General features: G+C 40.5%; 1 protein-coding gene across 2 annotated transcripts in view; it reads right to left on the reverse strand.

Moving 5' to 3' along the window:
• Positions 1-21857, reverse strand: part of MAMDC2 (MAM domain containing 2) — a 185859-nt gene that overhangs the window by 31396 nt on the left and 132606 nt on the right. For both annotated transcript variants that reach the window (XM_016191692.2, XM_060199726.1), the window contains exons 8-9: positions 19552-19695; positions 13952-14217 (exon numbers count right to left, since the gene is read on the reverse strand). In XM_016191692.2, the coding sequence (XP_016047178.2) occupies positions 13952-14217; positions 19552-19695 (410 nt within the window). The remainder of the gene's footprint in view (positions 1-13951; positions 14218-19551; positions 19696-21857) is intronic.

Consider the following 21857-nt stretch of genomic DNA (forward strand, 5'->3'; position numbering starts at 1 on the left):
AGACCTGCTTCACTGCCTGTGAAGTGAACCACCTGCAGGTGGGGAGCTGGAGGCTTGAACTGTGATCCTTACACCGGTCCTTGTGCTTTGCGCCACCTGCACTTTCCCCACTGCACTACCGCCCGACTCCCCTTATATTTATAGTTTTAAATATAATGCGAAACCAGAATGTTTACAGTTAAGATACTGAATACAAGTTAGTAATTTCTAGCTCAGCACTGTTTATTATGCTAGCTACTTGAACATATTTAAGTTAAATTTAAATAAAATTAAAAAAATTCTTCAGCCATATTTTATGAGTTTAATAGCCACAAACAGCTAATGGCCAACTGAATTGGACACAATGGATATTTTCCCCATTGCAGAAGGTTCCAATCGCTAGAGCTTCTTGGTGTGTGTGTATATCAAACAATTCTGGGATTATAAATTAATAGTAGGTTAAGCAAAATGCCAAAGACGTCTTGGATAACAAGATACTGCTCTGGTTTAGAACTCTTTCCACACTTTGAATATTTGTTTATACCATATGTTCTATCAGATAAAGGATCCACAAACTATTTGCTACATACTAGATTCATTCTTTTTGTTAACCAGAGCACTGTTCAGCTCTGGATTATGGTGGTGTGGGGGATTGAACCTGGGACTTTGGAGCCTCAGGCATGAGAGTCTGTTTGCATAACCATTATGCTATCTACCCTCCATCCTACATACTAGATTCAAACTGTGACCTCAAACCTCAAATCTGCTTGAGTATTACATATTGATATTCTAATATGCAAAAGAAACATGTTAAGATCAGTTTGTTTGATTTAACACAGTGGATTTCCTGCTTTCCCGCTTTCCCAATAATAGTGTTGAGGGTGTCATCTCCGTTTCTTGTGCTGCCATTTTACACTTTGACGGCCAATGGAGGTGAAGGGTTTATTCTAGGGTAGTTGATGAACAAGGACTGACTGACACAAGACAAAGGGAAAAATTAACATTTCTATTTTTGAGAACTCTGTCCCTAGAACCAGTTAAGAATGTGAAAAAAGTGGCCAGGTGGTAGTGCACCTGCTTAAGTGCACAGGTCACCATGCACAAGGACCTGGGTTCAAGCCCTGATCCCCACATTCAGAGGGGAAGTTTGTTGAGCAGTTTGTTTGATTTAACGCAATGGATTTCCTGCTGGTGCAATAGGTATCTTTCTTTCTCTCTCCCTCTCTGTCTCCTTGTTCATCTTGAATTTCTGTCTTTACCCAATACAACAAAATAAATAAAAATATTTAAAAGAATGGAGTTTAGTAGGGGCTGTATTGTTATGTGGAAAATGGGAAGTTATGCATTTACAAACTATTGTATTTACTGTCAAATGTAAAACATTAATCCCCCAATAAAGAAATTTAAAAAAATAAAAGAAGGGAATTATTCTATTCTAAACTTTAAAAAAAAGACTATTTATTTACTAATGATGGAGAGAGACAGAGAGAACCAGAGCACCACTCTGACACATGCGATACTGTGAGTTGAACTCAGAACCGCATGCTTGAGAGCCAACATTTAATCCAGTGAGCAATCTCTTGAGTTGCCATAGTTAAAACTCTTGAGGGGACTAACCTCTTGTGTATTTACAGACATTGTTTATTTATTTAATTTTTTTTTTTTTTGTCCTCTCTGGGTGCCACCACTTTGAGCCAAGCTGTGTAGAAAGGAAGAAAGTGAGAGGGAGAGACTCTCTGTCATGGAAGCGTCCCTCAGTGCTGCAGTACTTGTGTATGCTGTACACCAGAGGCTTGAACCCAGTTACACAACTGGAGAACAGACACCCTCCCTGATGAGCTATCTCACTTACCTATGGCTTACTCTCTCTCTCAATAAATGTTTATTTCGTTCTTGGCAGTTTTCCCAGCAAGTAGACTACCTTTAAAGACCAGAAACGGTTCTTACAACACTTGAATGTTTATTTGTTCTATTGGGCAGGGGAGGAGGAGATGAGCGTCAAAGTAAAGTGAAAGTTTTAGACAGGTATTCTGAGTTCATACAGTTTTCTTAAAAGTTAGGGGCAAATTAGGTGTGTACATACATCAGCTTATTTCAGTGCACTAAATGTTCCAGTCTTTAGGTTTTAATGATACTTTGAACTTTTATGTTGATAGGAAATATTTGTTGTTGAGGAGATTTATCTAAACTAACTTTGGAAACACAAATAGCCAGTGAGTGGAGAGATAATGTAAGAATGAGTTCAAAGAAATACTTTCTAATAGAGGAAATAAGCATCAGCACTATCACTTGACTGTATCACCAGAAGATTCACTTCTCTGAGTGAACTATTCCAGATAGAGAGAAGCAGACAGAGGTAGAGAAGGAAAGACCCCACAAAACTGAAGCTTCCCCCAGTGTGGTGGGGAACGGGCTCGAATCTGGCTCTCGAGCAGGGCAAAGAAGGTACACCATCCAGGTGAGCTGTCTTGTTGGTCCTTTAACTCTCTTTGTTTATGTAACCAAGATTTATTTATTTTTATGCAGAGGAGTGGTGCTGAGTAGCTCTCTGGCATATAGTAGTCCCAGGAGTTGAACCTATGGCCTCTAGGGTCCCAGGCACCTAGGTATTGCACTCTAATGCTCCCTCCTTGACTCTTTCAGAGACATATTTGATCTTTAGATCCACCCCCCCCACCAAGAAGAATAGTTATGTGTTTTTAACTAAGTCTTTAGCAGATCAACACTTTTTCAAGAAATGAAGGAAAGACAAAAACACAGGTTGAAATTAGTACTAGACATGGAGGAAGGGAGGAAAGGGGTTGTGAGAGTGTTGAAGACCCAGCACAACAGTGGGGAAGGCCCTAACCTGGTGATGGGGTTGATGTGCAGACTCCTATCACAGAGGGAAGAGAAATTGTACCTCTGTGGAAACAACTGTCTTATAAAGCAGTATTTCCCTAATAAAACATAATAATGATTAAAAAAGGAAAACTATAGTTAGGCTGTTATTAAGTTCACATACAAACATTTCAACCCTGTGTCCTGCTTTATATCTTAGTCTTTCAGCCACAAAGTTGCAGACACTATTATGACTCCATCCTGACTTCACTGGGCAGACCACCTCACCAATGTGTCCTAGAACCTCACCTCTCTAGAGCCCAGTCACACTAGGGAAAGAATAGAAACAGGCTGGGGGAATGGACAGACCTGTCAACACTCATGTCCAGGAAAGAAGCAATTATAGAAGCCAGAACTCCCACCTATTGCACCACCAAAATAATTTGGGTCCATACTTCCAGAGAGGAGAAATGTTAGGGGAAGATAACCAAAGGGCTCTGAACTCCAACTCCATCAGGACCCAGAGAGAGAAGAGGAAAAAAGGAAGGACCTTCAAAAGTGGTAATAAGTATAGATGTGAGTTAGAAAGGAAGAGAAGCCACGACCATAGAGAAAAAAATAGACAAGTACATATAAATATAGACAGTTATAGAAAATAGTAGTCAACCCATATTTGCAAACCTTGGAAGAACTACTGTAGCTTCCAATGGAAGGAATGAGGATACAGAACTCTGGTGGTGGGAACAGTGCAGAATTATACCCCTGTTATTTCATAATTTTGTAGGTCAATATTAAGTCACTAATAAAAAATGAAACATTTATATTTCAATCCTATGCTAGTAATACCAGGAGTGCCAAGTGTTCACAAAATGAAACTAGTTCAGTTATTTTTTATTTTTAATTTTTATTTATAAAAAAGAAACACTGACAAAAACCATAAGATAAGAGGGGTACAACTCCACAAAAGTCTCACAACCAGAACTCTGAATCCCATCCCCTCCCCTGATAGCTTTCCTATTCTTTATCCCTCTGGGAGTATGGACCCAGGGTCATTATGGGGTACAGAAGGTAGAAGGTCTAGTCTGGCTTCTTAGTTCAGTTCTTATTATAAATGGTAAAGCTCAACAATTTACCAGAGGGTTTGAACCTGAGTTACATTTAACTTTTCTTCTGATGAAGTTAGAATCCTCTGAACATCATTTGCATAGACAGATTTAGATAGGGTGATGACAGAGCTGGCAGAATGATTTGTTATAGAATTACTATAATCTAGTTAGTGAAATTCCAGGCCCCTGCTGGTAAGATGTTACAGACACAGCTTCAAGGACTAGAAATCGAAACTGTGTTTCTTTAACTGTTGGACAGTAGATTGTAAAATAGTTTTTAAAATAGAAAGAAAAAACCCAATAAAGGAAGACAAATAAAAATTCCAGTATCAAGACTCTTGGCTAAAGGAGTAGGGTTTTCATGGATCCCTTAAAGGCAGGCTGAAGAGTGCTTTATCTAGAAAATAGAGTGTGAGACAGTAGCATTTTTAGAATCCCAGCCATATTTTTTGAAAGAGTTCCAAAACTGTACTTGCATGCCTCTCTCAGAGACTATATTTGGTCTTTAGATCCCTCCCAAAGAAGAATGACCATGTGTTTTTAAGTAAGTTTTTAGCTGACTAACACTTTTCCCCTACAAAGACCCATCTGTTTTGTTTCCTTTCCTTTCTTTCTTTCTTTCTTTCTTTCTTTCTTTCTTTCTTTCTTTCTTTCTTTCTTTCTTTCTTTCTTTCTTTCTTTCTTTCTTTATTCTTTATCCCCTAGGCCCATTGGGTTTAATTTGACTTTTGGCTTTGACAAGCAACAAAATGTGAGCTGCCTCCAGCTTCTCTCAGTGTGAGTCTGCTCACAGGAGCCTTCTGCTCTGGGCTAGAGGGCACTGTGGGGGAGACTGTGGCCTGGAGTTGACATTTTTTCACTGCTATTTTGGTGAAACATAGCAGCATCTCCCAACCCACAGATGCCAGAAATCTGCAATATTTGGGAATCTTTCGGCCACTGTAAAGGGAGTGCGAATTCCAGGAAAGTCTCCAGGATCAGCCACTGTTTAATGAAGGAAAAGTCCCAAGAGGTTGTAATATCAGCTCAGGTTTCCACAACAGCCCATTGCAAAGCCATGCATGAAATGGCACATTCAGTACTATGTGTGCTTAACCCGGTGTGCCACCAACTGGCCCCTTGAAATGGCACATTCTGAATCTCTCACAGGGCATATTTCGCTATGCCAATCTGCTCATCTTCTTCCTTTTGTCTTAGGCGTTCAAAAATATGTAAACCAAAGCAAAGGATTCCAGGCAAAGTTGGAAAGGGACAGGATGAAGGGACACTGGGGTTCTGGACACCAATCCAGGGGAGATGAGAGGCTGTGTCTTTGAGTTAAAAGATTATACTGTAAACCTTTAACCCGTCAATAAAATTTTAAAAAGAAAAAAAAATGTGAAACGAATCACAGCAGAACAAATACATCTTCAACCTGTTAACAGTCATCTTTCTATCATTTTGTCCTATGTCTGTTTATAGTTTTTGATAGCAGAGCACTAGAATCTGAATCTTAAAGCTTCTGACCGAGTTTCAGAGCTGGTCAACGTAGAACCAGTGAGTAAACTCTCCTCGTTACTCCTGTCCTTTAGCAGATACTGCTGCCTCCTGCTCCTCAAAGACAATGCAGGCCCTCACCTCACCACACCCAAAGCCACTACCCTGTCTTCATTTGCACCCTTTTCCACTTCCTTTGCTTTGGGAGCAGGGTCTGTCTGACTTGAGTTCATGCCCCTCTTATGGTGGGACATAGACAACGAATCCCTCACCTTTAACACTGAGGGTTGTCTGAGGGTGTGCTGAGCTCACAGAACACTCCACGTCTGATGCTCCAGGCCACCCCATGTATATAGGACTTTCTTCGCACCAAGGAATTCTTTTTTTGTTTTTGTTTAATAGAGCACTGCTCAGCTCCTGATCCAGCTTTCTAGCCGCTTTCCCAACTATGACACCATCTCCCCAGACAATAACTTGGGTCCACCTGCATATCAGATGTCAGGCTCAGGCAAAAACTAGTAAGATCACAGGCCCCTTGGAATAAACCTAAAATAGACCTACTAGTTTTTTCCAAAATGGAAACTCCAAATCTTCATCTGCAATATTCTTGCCTTTAGGTTCATGATTAGTCAACACTTTATTCTGCTTTATACCTTAACTCTTTTTTAGCCACCAGGTTCCAGATGCTACCATGATGCCAACCTGACTTTCCTAGGCAGACGAGCCCCACCAATGTGTCCTGGAGCCCCACCTCCCCAAACCCTTGCCCCACTAGGGAAAGAAAGAGACAGCCTAGGAGTATGGATCGACCTGCCAATATCCATGTTCAGTGGGGAAGCAGTTACAGAAGCCAGATCTTCCACCTTCTGTACCCCATTCTTTATCTCAGAAGGATAAAGAATAAGAAAGCTATTAAAGGAGGGGATTGGATATGTAGTTCTGGTGGTGGGAACTCTGTGGAAATGTACCCCTTTTATCCTATGGTCTTGTCAATATTTCCATTGGATAAATAAACATTACATAAATAAAAATATGTTTATCAGGTATTTTTTATTTGGAGAATAAATCTAAGGGAGTAATTAAATATCTGGGTTTGAAGACAGATGCAATTGACAAGCTATCAATGATAAAGTCCTGAGCAGTGTATAGATATACACGTAAACTGACTTTAAACACAATCCATCAGTGGCCCCTTCCCCACAGGGAAGTATTCTGTGGATTGACTGGAGAAATTTCTACTGCATAAAAATTTTTTTAAAAAGGGAGGGGTTAAAAGAAAGTATTCAGAGAAGTTCATAAAAGAGGAGAAGAGAATGGAGCTGTTTATAAATAAAACAAGGTAAGATTCTCCAGGTGAAAAGAGAATCTTTATTAGTGTAGTAATTGCTAATTTCCAAGCAAAAGAGCTGAGCTTAAAGAGGTCAATAATTTCTAACTTGATCTTGAGCTCAGAAAGTCAGAATATCCCTAGAGAATTTAATGTGAGCATCAATAATAATAATAATAATAATAATAATTTCTCATCCAAAAAAGTTGGGAACATTTTCTCTAAAATGTAGACATTACAAGACTATGAATACTAATGGGATTAAAATTTTGGTAGTGTGAAGAGAGGCAGTATTTTTCAGCTCATAAGTAATCTTCAGGGTCAGGGAGACAGTTCAACCTATTAAAGCTCAGAATTTGCATACCTGAGGTCAGAGAGGCCCCAGGTTCAATCCCTGGCAACACCTTACACTAGATCTGGTCTTCTTCCCTCCTTTTCCATCCTCTCTTTTAATAAATAAATCTTTTTAAAAATACTTAGGATAAATGTTTACTTTATTAAGTTTATTATTAAAAATACTGATAAGCACAAAGCACAAGGACCGGCGTAAGGATCCCGGTTCGAACCCCAGCTCCCCACCTACAGGAGAGTCGCTTCACAGGCGGTGAAGCAGGTCTGCAGGTGTCTGTCTTTCTCTCCTCCTCTCTGTCTTCCCCTCCTCTCTCCATTTCTTTCTGTCCTATCCAACAACGACGACAACAACAATAATAACTACAACAATAAAACAACAAGGGCAACAAAAGGGAATAAATAAATAAAATAAAATAAAAATAAAAAAAATACTGATAAATAATGCCTATGTTGTCTTTTTGGATGTCTCTGCAGTACTGTGTGATCAAATGTGAGGCAGCAACATTCCATGGAACTCATTCTTCAGAAAAGTCGTGATAGATGAGAAGCACTGTGGAAGCTGTGTGTTAGTAACTACAAGTTGTACTGGTTAGCACTCTCACTCATTTCCCCATAATTTGACACAAAGCCCAGAAGCCCTAAACAAATAACTGCAAGGAAATGAAAAGGGGAGTAACTCATATTTAAAGTAATATAGGATTCCTGGCTGATAACTGAGTGCTGAACTTGGTTTGAAGACCTTGAGCAGGCTCCTTTTCCACTCTGTTCCACTCCTCAGTCTCACATTAAACTAATTCCACTTGACAGAATAATTTTACTTTCTCTGCGCATGAGACCATTCTAAGCTGTTCTATAATGTATTCACCATCCTATCCATAATCAATGATCTTGCTCTTTTTACTTTGTACTTAGCTGCCCTGCTTTAATTATGCTGGGACAATAATTTCCTGGAGCTGCCTTTCCCTAGTGTTCCCAGACTTCCTGAAATATGATTTAATTTTCTTGTATCCTGCCTACACATTTCTTGATTCCTTCATCCCTTTACAGCAGGGTGTCTTGCATTTACAAGGTACCTATTTATAAATATTGCCAGGGACTTTCTAAACTTTTTCTATGTGAGCAAACAAAGTATTAATAAATTTCTGAACCCCAGAGATTTTACATTTAGTTGTATTTTCCTTATATTTTCCAGGTATTGATAGAGAGACCACAGCATTGATGCTTCCCTCAAGGTGTGGACTGGGTTCAAACTTGGGTCATCTTTAAAATCACCCCCCACCACCACCACCAAAGCCCTGCTCAGCTCTGGCTTATGCTCGAATATGGGATTGAACCTGGGCCCTCAGAGAGTTTGTTTACAGAACCATGATGCAGTTTCCCTTGCCCTCTAAAATGACTTTTTGAGGTTTGCTTTTAAATCTTAAAACAGAGTAAAGACTGTAGACTTAGAAAGGGTTGCTCAATAGATATGGATGTCTGCTGAGCTGTTTAAGTCAGACCTGGATGAAAAAGCAGGCCTGGCTATTCATTTATGGACCATTTAACAATTATTTCTAGAGAAATGTAATGAATGCAGTTTGAGTTCTTTCCAGTGCTTCTAATTAACAAACCACTTAAAAATCTTTGTTAAAGGAACAACTAGCTTCAGGCCAGGAGTATAGCAGGACCTAATATTCTGACTGCAGTGACTAAACATAAGGCTACATACACAGAGTTGAACACATAATGTTGAACAGCATTTCTGACACTAGCTTTCTAGTATCTCTTGACCTTTAACTCTTAGGAAAAGCATTTTGGAGTGAATTGTTCCCTTTCCTCATTATCCTCTCAAGGACATGAAAGCCTCAAGGTAACTTTCGATTATCTGTTCTCTATCTAGTAGAGGGCTTGAACAATAGCAGATCAAGAAACACCTTATAATTCATGCCTTTTTTCTCTTAAATTCATTTAATTAATTAATTAATTAGATAGATAGACAAAAATAAATTGAGAAAGGAGGGGGAGATAGAGAAGGAAAGAGACAGATAGATACCTACAGACCTGCTTCACCACTCCTGAAGTTTTCCCTCTGCAGATGGGGACCAAGGGCTTGAACACAGGTCCTTGAACACTATAATGTGTGTGCATAACCAGGTCTGCCATCTCCCCAGCCCCGTGTCTTTTCAAAATATTTCCAAGCCACTAAAAATTGTTGAAGATAGTGTGGGAAGGAAGAGCCAAAGCTAAGATGAAGTGGAAGTCAGAGCATACAGAGTCCTTTCCTCTAGAGACACAGGAAACCCCAGGCTCCCCTGTGCCAACTCTGTGACAAGCAAGCAGAGCACAGGGAACAAGACAAGAGTGGACTATAGACGGGGTTGGTTTTCACAGACAATTTTCAAAATTAGTTTTCACAATTTTCAAAATTAGTTTATAGATCAATGGTTCTCAACCAATGATGCTATGGCATCTCTGGGGCCATTTACAGAGGTGTAAAAATATTAATTTGGAATTTTTCTGTAATTGCAGATGTTTAAAAAAAAAAAACAAACAAAAACCCAGTAACAAAAGGGACATTTTGTGCTTCCAAGTGCTTAGGGAGATTCCAGACTGGGAACTCTAGCCACTGGCAGTGTCAGAAGACTTTATCACAGGAACATAAATGTTATAAATCATGACAACATAAAAGCAATTGTGTAACAGAGAATTTGAGAAGTGGAGAAAAGAGTGGTAAGGGAGATATAGGGGTGAAGATTTATTCTTCTTATATAGATGGTATCAAGAGACTATCAAAATTTTATAGATCTAAAAATAAAAGGTCAAATATAGTAAAGTTGTAGATGGAACCAAGAAAAAAGTTAAACAAAACTATAACTAAAAATTGTGAGGAAGTAGAAAAGGAGAAGGAATAGTATTAATAAGCTAAAGTTCTTATCTTTTCTAGCAGGGCATCAGCAAATACTGCTACGATTGGTGTATCCATAGGTGTGGGGCTTACAGTATTCTAATATTCTAGGAGTACAGTTTCCGTGTGTGTGTGTGTGTGTGTGTGTGTGTGTCTCACTGCACCCACTGTCCATATTACATCCTGTGCCACCATACCCCAGAGAACCCTCCTCATGCTGAGCTCCACCACCACCTCACCTGCACTGGGCAGGCCTGAAGAACTATAATAGCTGCTTTTGAGGCAGTCAAACCTTTCCTGCCCCTAACCCACTCTGGGTCTCCATTGTGTTGTCCTTAAGTGGCTGAGAAGAAACTGTGTAGTGGCTTGAAAGGCTAAAAGTCAGTTCAAGAAGAAAAGAGTAAAACTTTTCAGGGCATCCTTATTGCTGAGGGCTTGTCCCTAATTCTCTGAAAGACAGGGGAGAGAAGGAACCCACTTAAAAGGAGTGAGCAGATACCTAAACACTTCACTATGCATTTTTTTTTTTTTTGTCTCCAGGGTTATTGCTGGAGCTTGGGGCCTGCACCACGAATCCACTGCTCCTGGAAGCTATTTTTTCCCGTTTTGTTGCCCTTGTTGTTTTATCATTGTTGTGGTTATTATTGTTGTTGTTGTTATTGATTGCTGTCATTGTTGGATAGGACAGAGAGAAACTGAGAGACAAGGAGAAGGTACAGAGGGGTAAGAGAAAGATAGACACCTGCAGACCTGCTTCACCGCTTGAGAAGCAAATCCCCCCCCCCCCCATCATCTGTTAATAACCTCAAGGGTAGAATCCGAATGTTAGTCACCTTTAATCCCTTGAACTGGTCACATACATGACAAATAATGAGAAAACAGAATAACTGATTAAAGATCTCCAGGACTCATAGATCCAATAGAAAATTCAATGACTCTGTAAATGTCAGAAGACACTTAGGGAACTGTAGACTAAATCATAATATTTTTGGAATTCTTTAAGCAATGAATAAAAGAGCTTATAAGCCCAGGGCTGGCCAGATAGCTCAGCAGTGTCACTAAAACTTGCATGCAGGGTCCCACACTCACTTCTCCAGCACTGCACGCACGTGCCAGAGTTGAGTGGTGCCCTGCTCACTCTAGAAAAGTCGTTATTTATGTATTTACTTTTAAAAGCATAGGCCCATACAAGGAGTAGAAACTTGACACCAGAAATATCAATTTGTTTCTTCTATTATTGCCCAGGTGGCTGACTCAAATATCGCAGTGTAGTCTGATAAGCAAAGTATGATGAATTTAAGAAGGACATACCAGGGCCAGGGAAGATTGCATAAAGGTCATGCAAAAAGGTTTACACACCTGAGGTTCCAAGGTCCTAGGTTCAATCCCCTGTATCACCATAAGCCAGCATAGAGCAATGCTTGTCTCTCTCTCTCTCTCTTGTGTTAAAATAAAGTATGTTTTTTTTAAAGAAGGGGATACCTACAGCACTACTTACTTATTTATCAAAGAAAAATACAAGCAGTGTTTATGGGATTGTTGTAAAACTTGAATGTAAATTGTTGTAAAATTTATAGTCTGCCAGAAGTAACCTAAATTAGTCCAACCCTTTTAGAAATAATTCAGGGACTGGGCAGTAGCACACTTGGCACACCTGGTCAAGGATACATATTACTGTGCACAAGGAACTGGGTTCAACCCCCCCAACTTCTACCTGCAAGGGGAACATTTTATGAGCAGTGAAGTACATCTGCAGGTGTCTATCTTTCTCTTCCCCTCTTTATTTCCCCTCCCCCTCGCAATTTCTCTCTATTATGTCAAATAAAAATAGAAAATTAAACAACCCCCCCAAAAAAAGGGGGGGGAAATGGCTGTTGGAGCAGTGGAATTTACGTGATGGCATCACTGATAACCCTTGTCGGGGAAAGAAAGAAAGAAAGAAAGAAAGAAAGAAAGAAAGAAAGAAAGAAAGAAAGAAAGAAAGAAGGAAGGAAGGAAGGAAGGAAGGAAGGAAGGAAGGAAGGAAGGAAGGAAGGAAGGATGGATGGATGGAAGGAAGGAGGCTACCATGACTCCATCCCGTCTTCTCTGGGCAGATGCCCTCACCAATTTGTCCTGGACCCTTGCATCTCCAGAGCTCTGGTCCACTAGGAAAAGATAGAAACAGGCTGGGAGTATGGATCGACCTGGCAACACCCATGCTCAGCAGAGAAGCAGCTACAGATGCCAGAACTCCTACCTTCTGCTCCCCACAAACAACCTTGATCCATACTCCCAGCGGGGGAGAAGTGATATGATGAAGATAAGAGGGCTTTGAACTCAAGCTCCATCAGCACCCAGAGACAGAGATAGAAGGAAAAGGAGAGGGAGGTAGTTATGTTGTCATGAGTGACTTGGAGGGGAAGAGAGGATTGAATCAGGAAAAAAAAAAAAGGGGGCAACTATGTTATGTATAAATGTGGACAGATAGTTGTAGAGATGATAGTTGGCTCATATCTACAACCTTAGGGGAACTGTGGTGGATTGTAGTGGTAGGAATGGTGGTAGGAATGGTGTAGATTCAAACCCCTGTCGGCATGCAATTCTGTAATATAAAAATAAACAGATAATAAAAAAAGGAAAGAAATCAGTAATTCAAGGCTATCAAGTCCCTATCATCACAATCTTCTTTGCTTATGATAGAAAAAATAATCTAGGCACTCTCATTAATCACTGTGAAGAGTTAATTATGCCCTGGTAGGAATTCCAATGGCCTAAATATAGCCAAGCAGTATTAGGATGTGAAGGCTGCATCCTGTTCATAGTCGGCAAGTACAGACAGCAATACTCTAATTCTGTCCAGATGGTTGTAACTAAGGGAAGTTCAAGCCACTCATGGCTATGAAGAAATTTCTACTGCTTCTTTCTCTGGTGAGCCTGGGCTTTTGGTAGGTCTTGGATAATGAGCCATATCAACTGAGCTCCCATTGTGTGTGTCATTGTTTGAAGCAGGGGGCCTTTCTCATCTCTCCCTGAGCCTTCTTCTTGCACAGAAAACATTCTTAAGAGATGTGCTCTCACTGACTGACAGACTGAAAGAAAACACATTTTCTTCTCCATACTAGTTTCAGAGAATTTATTGCATCTCTAAAACTTCCTTAAGTTTATGACTTATTAGGCTCAGGACATTTCGGCTTTCTGCTATATTTCCTCTGTATCTCTCTGTATTCTCTTTGCCACCAAAATCAGCTGCTGCTGATTCTCTATTTAAATTCTATCTGAGTCCCTATTTAAAATCTGTCTGAGTCCATTTTTTTATTTTATTTTGTTTACTTTTAATGAGAGAGAGCTACACAGAGACAGATACAGAGAGAGATACAGAGGAGACCAGAGCACTGCTCAGCTCTGCTATATGGTATTGCTGGGGACTGAACCTTGGACATTGGAGCCTCAGGCATGAAAGCCTTTTTGCATAGCCATTATCTATCTGTCTCCCCCACCCTAACATACACTCTCTCTCTTTACTGAGTTTCCCTATCCTATGTTCATCTAGAACCTTAAGTTGCTGCCCTTAAAGTATCTATGTATTGGGTTGTTGGAAAAATCATGATGCATTTTTCTATGCAAAAATTTATCATGACTTTTCCAACACCTATAAAGAACCAGGCTCACTGATTTGACTCTTTTTAGAGTTCTAGCATGTGTGTATTAGTTATAATACACACACGTGTAGCTGTTGAACTCGAACTATCGATGTATTCTATATCTTTGCATTTATTTCAGGGAACCTATGAACCAACAAGCAAGATTTCTAGGAGGCTACTATTCAGAGACACAGGCAAGTGGAAAGAAACAAAGGAAGCAAAGGCTATAATTTGTGCCTGATTGGGCATAAAGTGTGGGGATGTGGCTGTCAATTTGAAGAGAAACAGAAAACTGAGCATCCCCAGCTGAAAACAATTCAACAGAGGTTCACCACCACAGCTCAGAAACCAACAATGAACAAAAGACTGTGTGGACTTCACTCACCTTGGCAGACATGGGCTTCTGAAATGTGATTTCAGCTCGCAGCCAAATGCCCCTGGGGGATTCCTGCACAGACCAGATCTTCTCTTGAATCACGTGGTTCTCTTCAAAGAGGTAAACTGTTAAGGTGTCATTCATTTTAAAAAACCCATAGATGGCGTAGTAAAAACGTAAGCAATATGGTAAGTTGCCTGGAAGGGAGGGGCCATAGAGTCTTCCCATATAGCCAGGCTGAGATGTCAACTTCGTGTTGGCCAACAAATAATACCCTGCAAAGAAGATGGCATGCTCAGTGGATCACCAATGAAAACGTTGAGTAACCAGATTATTAAGTGGGAAACATATGGTTCCAAATCTACCAACAGAAACCATCTCCACAGTCGTTCAGTGACTGAAACCATTTTCTATTATCTGTGGCTTAAGTGATAGGATACACCTATAGTACTCTACTACAAATAAACCTCCACAGATTCCCAAATGGCCTGCTCAGATCTGGGCATCAATTAATAATTGTGTTTGGCATGAAACAAACAAAAAAGCAAAAGCAAGCATCTTGGGGCTCCCAGCTGTCTGTGCCAAGCAGCTGTCTCAGCCTGAATCTCTGAGTCAGGCCCACAGGGGAGGCAGCAGCCACTACTCCCACCTGCTCTACCACCACCGCCCCCACTGGAGTCTGTGTCATTTAGAAAGCCACAGCAAGAAATCCACATGCAAAATTCTACTTTCCGTTCTCTCTTTTCTACTCCTCTCTCTTCAATTTTCTTTTCTTTTTGAAAAAATACATTTATTGATATTAGATAGAGACAGAGAAACTGAGAGGGAAGAGGAAGGTAGGGGAAGGAGAGAGATAGGCATTTGCAGTACTGTTTCACAGCTTGTGAAGCTTCCCTGGGCAGATGGGGACTGGGGCTGGAACCCAGATCTTTGCACACAGTAATATTAGAGCTCAACCAGGTGTGCCACCACTCAGCATCTAGTTTTCTTTTTTGGTGGTAATTTTATTTTATTTTATGTTTTTAACTTCTTTTTCCTTTATTGGGGGATTAATGTTTTATAGTCAACAGTAAATATAATGGTTTGGACATGCGTAACATTTCTCAGTTTTCCACTAGGAGTTCTTGGCTCCTAGTTATTTTTTGTGGTAGAGCCTCAGATCTCTCTCTCTATCTCTCCATACACACCTACCAACCCATAAAAAACATAAATTTTGTCTTGTTTGTGCAGAACTGGGGCCTCATGCATGTACAATTTTACTGTTCTGTAACGGTTTATGGTTCTTCATTTTTTTTTTTCCACCAGGATTATCACTGAGGTTTAATACCTGCACAACTACTCCATTCCCAGCAGCCGTTTTTTCCTTCCTTTTTGGGTACCAGGTGAGAGACAGAGAGATAGAGAGACACAGAGGAGAGGCACCTGCATCACTGCTTCACCCCTTGTGAAGCTTCCCGTGCTGCACTACTGCAGGTAGCAACGGAGCACTCAAACATGGTGGTTGAGCACAATAATATGTGTGCTCTACTGGCTGCTCCACCACTGTTCCCCAGGGTGTTTTTTTTTCATTCAAGTAGACAGAGAAAGAGATAGACTGAGAAAGACAGAGAGGGAGAGACCTCATAGCACCAGACAGCACCTTCCATGTGGCTCTGGAGCTGAAATCTGGGCTGCATACATAACAAGACAGGCATGCCCGACCTGACAAATTCTCTCTCTAGACCTGATTTAAAAAAAAATAAAAAATATATGTATTTATTCCCTTTTGTTGCCCTTGTTATTTTATTGTTGTAGTATTATTGTTGCCGTTATTGATGTTGTTGTTGTTGTTGTTGCATAGGACAGAGAGAAATGGAGAGAGGAAGGGAGGACAGAGAAGGGAGAGAAAGATAGACACCTGCAGACTGCTTCATCACTTGTGAAGCAATCTCCCTGCAGGTGGGGAGCCGGGGGCTCCAATTGGGATCTTTACGCCGGTCCTTATGCTTTGCGCCACAAGCGCTTAACCCGCTGTGCTACTGCCCGGCTCCCAGTCCTATTGTTTTTAATGTAATTAATCAGCTGCTCTGGCAAAGGTGCTTTGGTTATATTGCTTAGGCAGTGTTATGGGCTGGATTCCCTGCCCCAATTCCACCTCCCGCTCTCTATCCCCATCCTGTGCATATGCTGAAGCCCAAATTTAATCAATTTAGACCCCATCTCTACTCTACATAGACCTTTCAATGACTTCACTTTTTTTTAATGTTAAGTACACAAATATAGTGGTCATACAAAGGCAGAATTCTCAGTTCTCAGTGCTGACTATATCTAAAACAGGACATTTAAGAATATAATTAGGTTATAAGGATGAAACCTTAATTTTACAAGCTTAGTGTCCTTATAAGAAGAGGATTAGAATGGAGAGGGGAGATAGATTAATGGTTATGCAAAAGGACTCACTTGCTCAAGGTTTCAAGGACGGTGGTTGAATCCCTTGCACCACCATAAGCTAGAGCTAAGCAGTGCTCTGGTAAAAAAACAAATCAGATACTGGGTGGGGATATCTCTCTCTCTCTCTCTGCCTCTCTCTGCCTCTCTCTCTCTCTCTCTTCCTTCTCTTCAGGTGAGGACAATGAGAAGGTACAACTGACAAACCAGGAAAGAAGGTTTTGTAACCCAGATGTCTGATGTCATATTAACTTGGGACTTCCCAAGCTTCAGAACTGTAGGGAAATACATTTCTCTATCTAAGTCAGTCTGTCTGTAGGCTTTGTTATGACAGTCCCTGTACACTAATACTGGTCATTAAATTGCCAGAACAATATTTTTTGAAGCTCAAATTTAATCAATTTAGTCGGAATCTCTACATAGACCTTTCAATGACTTCACTTTTTTAATGCTAAGTACACAAATATAGTGGTCATACAAAGGCAGAGTTCCAAGACTTGCCACTGATACACATCCTAGTTATGTTTCCTGTGTGTCGCAATGGGGAATTAAATGCTGGGAGGGCAGCAACTGTGTCTGTCACAGCTGAGGACTTGGGGTCAGAGTCCCCTGTTCTATTTCAGCTGAAGCCCTGAGGGTGGGTGGGAGGCTGCTCCCTCCACCTTTGCCACCACACTAGGGACTGCAGCCATGCCCTCACCCGAGGAAGAGCACAGGCTTCAACCAGAACCCTCAATGACTTCTCACTGCTTTTACAGTCGGCTCTCAAGTGCTTCCTCTGTCCATTCACACCCTTATCTCCCTCTTTAACGTCACTTTCTTTCTTTCTTTGTCTCTTTCTCTCTCTCTTTTTAAATAATTAAAATTTTATTTATTTATTTATTTGACAGAGACAGAGAGAAATCAACTGGGGAAGAGAAGATAGAGAGGGAAAGATAAAAAGAGACACCTGCAGCATTGCTTCACCATTCATGAAGCTTCTCCCCACTGCCAGTGGGACCAGAGTTTGAACCTAGATCTTTGCATATTGAAGCATGTTTGTTCCACCTAATGTGCCACTGTCTGGTTCCTTTTAAACTTCATTTCCCTTGCTCTATCTCCAGGTGCAATCACACGAGCCTCCTGGCTTTTTGGAGTGTCCAACTGGGGACTGGGCAGTGGCACATGTGGTAAAGCACACACATTATACAGTGCACAAGGTCCCAGGTTCAAGCCCCTCGTCCCCACTTGCAGGGGGAAAGCTTCACAAGTGGTGAAGCAGAGCTGCAGAGCTACAGGTCTCTCTCTCTCTCTCTTTCCCTTCTTTATCTCTACCATCCCTCTATTTTCTCTCTGCCTGTCATAAATAATAAATAAATAAATACATTTAAAAATAAGTAAACAACGGGGTGTCCTGCTGTTTTCAGACTTGAGGCCTTCAAAGGTTGTTCCCTCTGCGTGGATGCTCCCACTCTCCTACGTCCTCAGATAACCCTTCCCAGAGGCCTAGATAATACTAGGCTTTCCCCTCTGTTCTCTTTCTAAGCTTATTCTTCATTTATCTCACAGCACTTCCACACAGCCTGTAATTGTGAGTTTATTTAGATACATTTTCACCAAATGTTTGTCTTGCCCCCTGAAATGATGGTCTGCCAGAGAGGCTAGACTTTGTATTTAGTTTGTATTTCACCAATATGAGCACTAGCAGAATTAGTCTGAACAAGGTCAGCATAGTTCCTGGTAAAGCCTACATTTCTACAAGTTAACCAAACCCTAAGAAAAGAATACAACATTGCTTGTATAAACTTGTGAGGGAAACTCTGAAGGTCTTTCCCAGCTCCTATGGAAAGGAAGGACCCTAACATAAGTTCTGTCAGTTTTATGATCTAAATTCACCCTGGTGTCCAGAACATTAATAATTGTTGAATTAATGAGCAAGAAACTTAGCCATTCAGAGCAAGCTCTTTCCACCAGTTCCTGCTGGAGTAGGTTTGACCAGAGACTGCGTTAACACGATTAAAAAGTCTCCTACAAGTGAACTCAAGGGGAGTTGGGTGTTGATACACCTGGTTGAGTGTACACTTTACCATGCATAAGGACCCACGTTCAAGACCCCGGTCCGCAGCAGCAAGGGGGAGCATTCATGAATGGTGAATCAGTGTTGTAGGTATCCCTTTCTATCTCCTTTTTCCTTCTCAATTTCCCTGTGTCCTATCACATTAAAATAAATAAATAAATAAATAAATAAATATTAAAAACAAAAAGGAAACTCAAGCCAGCTTGTTTTATATATATCACTCAACATTCCGTTGTTATTCTACTCAAGTGTTGCAGGTACCTCTCTCTATCTTTTTCTTTTTTTTTAAATATTTATTTATTCCCTTTTGTTGACCTTGTTGTTTTATTGTTGTAGTTATTGTTGTTGTTGATGTCATTCTCTATCCTTTTCTATCTCCTTCTTCCTTTTCAATTTCCCTGTGTCCTATCAAATTAAAATAAATAAATAAATAAATATTAAAAACAAAAAGGAAACTCAAGCCAGCTTGTTTCATATATATATCTCACTCAACATTCTGTTGTTAGTCTCCTCAATATATTTTATTGTAATAAAGTGCACACAATGTCAATATTTACCATTTGATCCATTTTAAAGCATGCAAGTGGTGTTCCTGTATTCATTAACTACCACTGTGCAACCATCCCCACTATCTAGTTTCAGAACATTTTCATCACCCCAAAAGGAAACCCTGCATCCGTTAAGCAGTAACTTCAAATGTCCCACTCCCAAGCCCTTGCCAAACCACTAGTTTGTTTAAAAAAATTTTTTTTTCTTTGAGAGAAACTGGAAGGGGAAGAGGAGGGAGAGAGATGTGGAGCATTGCTTCACCACTCATGAAGCTTCCCACCTTTCAGGTGGGGATAAGTGGCTTGAACCCAGGTCTTTGTGCATGGTAATGTGTGTGCTTAACCATATACATCACTGCCCAGGCCACCCTAATTTGTTTTCTGTCTCAGTGGATTTGTCGATTCTGGATAGTCTAGGCAGTTGGAATTTAATAGATTTTTCAGAGGGACTTTTCCATTTAAAGTCAAGAGCAAGCTAATTTCAAAGGGTTGACTGTTCATTAATTGGCAAAACAAAAAACAAAACAAAACAAAACAAAACTGCTATGACAGTCACACACAGCAGACTCTCCATTTACCTAAACCAGAAGTATGATCCCCAGCCCGATAGATGTTTGGCTTTCCTTGCACTCGGGTCCAGCCCGGTCCTTCTTTGTCTTGGTAGAAGTTGCAGAAATCTTCCTCAAAATCGCAGCTTGCTTCCAAGGTACTAAAAGAAAGCTCTGAGCAAAAGGGGAACAAAGTTAGAGCCAACTGTGTCCAAGTACCTCAAAAGACTACAAGGGCTGACATGTATACATTTGTGCAGGGAATTCTAGCAAAGGCAAACAAACAAACAAACAAAAACTTTTCCACTAATGCTACTCTGACAGGTCAGCATCAAAGTAACAGTCTTGCCATGGCAGGAAAATTACTCTTTTACTCTTCAAAGGCATAGAATGAGAATGTTTACATTCTCCATAAAAATGGAGAAGTACCAGACTTCACTCCTTTCATTTCCAAGCATTTATTCACACACTTCTTTATAATGTAGAATTCATTCACATAAGCTTAAAAAGAAAGAAGGAAAAAAGGTAAGAATTTTAAGTTCCAAATTTCTAAGACAGATATTTTGGGAGTCATATCTTCCCACTGTTGCTCAGTCTCTGTGCCAGAAACAGACACTATTTATAATCGACATGAATAGTCAGTAGGAGCTGGCTGGTTTGCAGAAAATTATTACTCAGCATAAATCACACTGTTGAAAAACTCACATGACTCTGTCACTTGCATTGCTATTATCCTGCCTTTTGGTGGGTTCTGGTATGAGTTACTCTAGTTTAGAAATAATCCCTCATCCGAGGTTGCCTGGAGGGAGAGGGACATGAAAGAATTCTGTTCTTGCAAGAACAACTTAATCCTAGCAACCTATGATTTCAGACCTCACTGTCCAGATTGCTCTTCAAAACCTGAGGAAGAGGATGGAACTGTAACTGTCTGGAGAAGCGTCTTTTAAAAATATTTCTATTGGGAGATGGGCAGTAGCACAGCAGGTTAAGTGCACGTGGCGCAAAGTTTAAGGACCAGTGTAAGGATCCTGGTTCGAGCCCCCAGCTCCCCACCTGCAGGGGGGGTTGCCTCACAGGAGGTGAAGCAGGTCTGCAGGTGTCTGTCTTTCTCTCCCCCTCTCTGCCTTCCCCATCTCTCTCCATTTCTCTCTGTCCTATCCAACAATGATGACATCAATAACAACAACAATAATAACTACAACAACAATATAAAAAATATGGGCAAAAATATTTTTATTTATTTATTATTGGATAGAGACACAGAGAAATTGAGAGGGGAGGGGAAGTAGAGAGGAGAGACATACCTGCAGGTAGCACTGCTTCACCACTCATGAAGCTTTCCCCCTGCAGGTGGGAACCGGAGGCTTGAACCTGGGTCTTTGTGCACTGCAGTTTGTGTGCTTAACCAGGTGCATGACTGCCTGGCTCCAGACTGTAGCTGTTTGGGACACATACAATGTAGCCAAGTGTGACCCTGTTCTGCCAGTTGATCACTGATCAACCCCCCTCCCCTTTAAAAATAATTTTTGTTTTATTTATTTAGTTTTTGTTTTAAGTGTACATTTAAAATGTATTGTTTATTTATTCATTCATTCATTCATTCTGGATATAAACAGAGAATTTGAGAAGAGAGGGAAAGATAGGGAGAGAGGCACCTGCATACTGGCCTCATCACTTGTGAAACCTTTCCCCAGGTGGGGTCCACGGGCTTGAACCTGAGTCCTTGTGCATTGTAGCATACGAGAAGTTAAAAGGGGGAGAAGATATATATATATATATATATATATATATATATATATATATATATATATATATATATGGAGAGAGAGAGAGATAGGCAGGTACCTAAAGCCCTGCTTCACCACTTGTGAAGCTTCCCCCCTACAGGTGAGGACTAGGGACTTGAACCTGGTTCCTTGTGCATTGTAGTGTGTATAATCAGTAAGCTATGCCACCACCTGACCCTGACCTAACCTTTTAGAGCTAAAGAGAGCAGACACTATTTTTAATAACTTGGAAATAATTCCTACAGAAACATTTGTATTTTTAATAACAGCGATCTGATGAAATAGAGAACTATTTAGGAAAAAAGACTTATTCTTCCAATCTGTCGTTTCTTTTTTTTAAAATATTTTATTTCTTTCTTATTGGAGAGAGATAGAAATCATGATGGAAGAAGGAGACAGAGAGGAAGAGAGGGCCAGAGAGAGAGAGACAGAGAGAAGACACACACACACACACACACACACACACACACACACACACACACACACACACACACACAGAGAGAGAGAGAGAGAGAGACAGGTTCTGCATTTCTGCTTCATCACTTGTGA

Source organism: Erinaceus europaeus, chromosome 10, assembly GCF_950295315.1.
Source record: "Erinaceus europaeus chromosome 10, mEriEur2.1, whole genome shotgun sequence".
Taxonomy (NCBI): Eukaryota; Metazoa; Chordata; class Mammalia; order Eulipotyphla; family Erinaceidae; genus Erinaceus; species Erinaceus europaeus.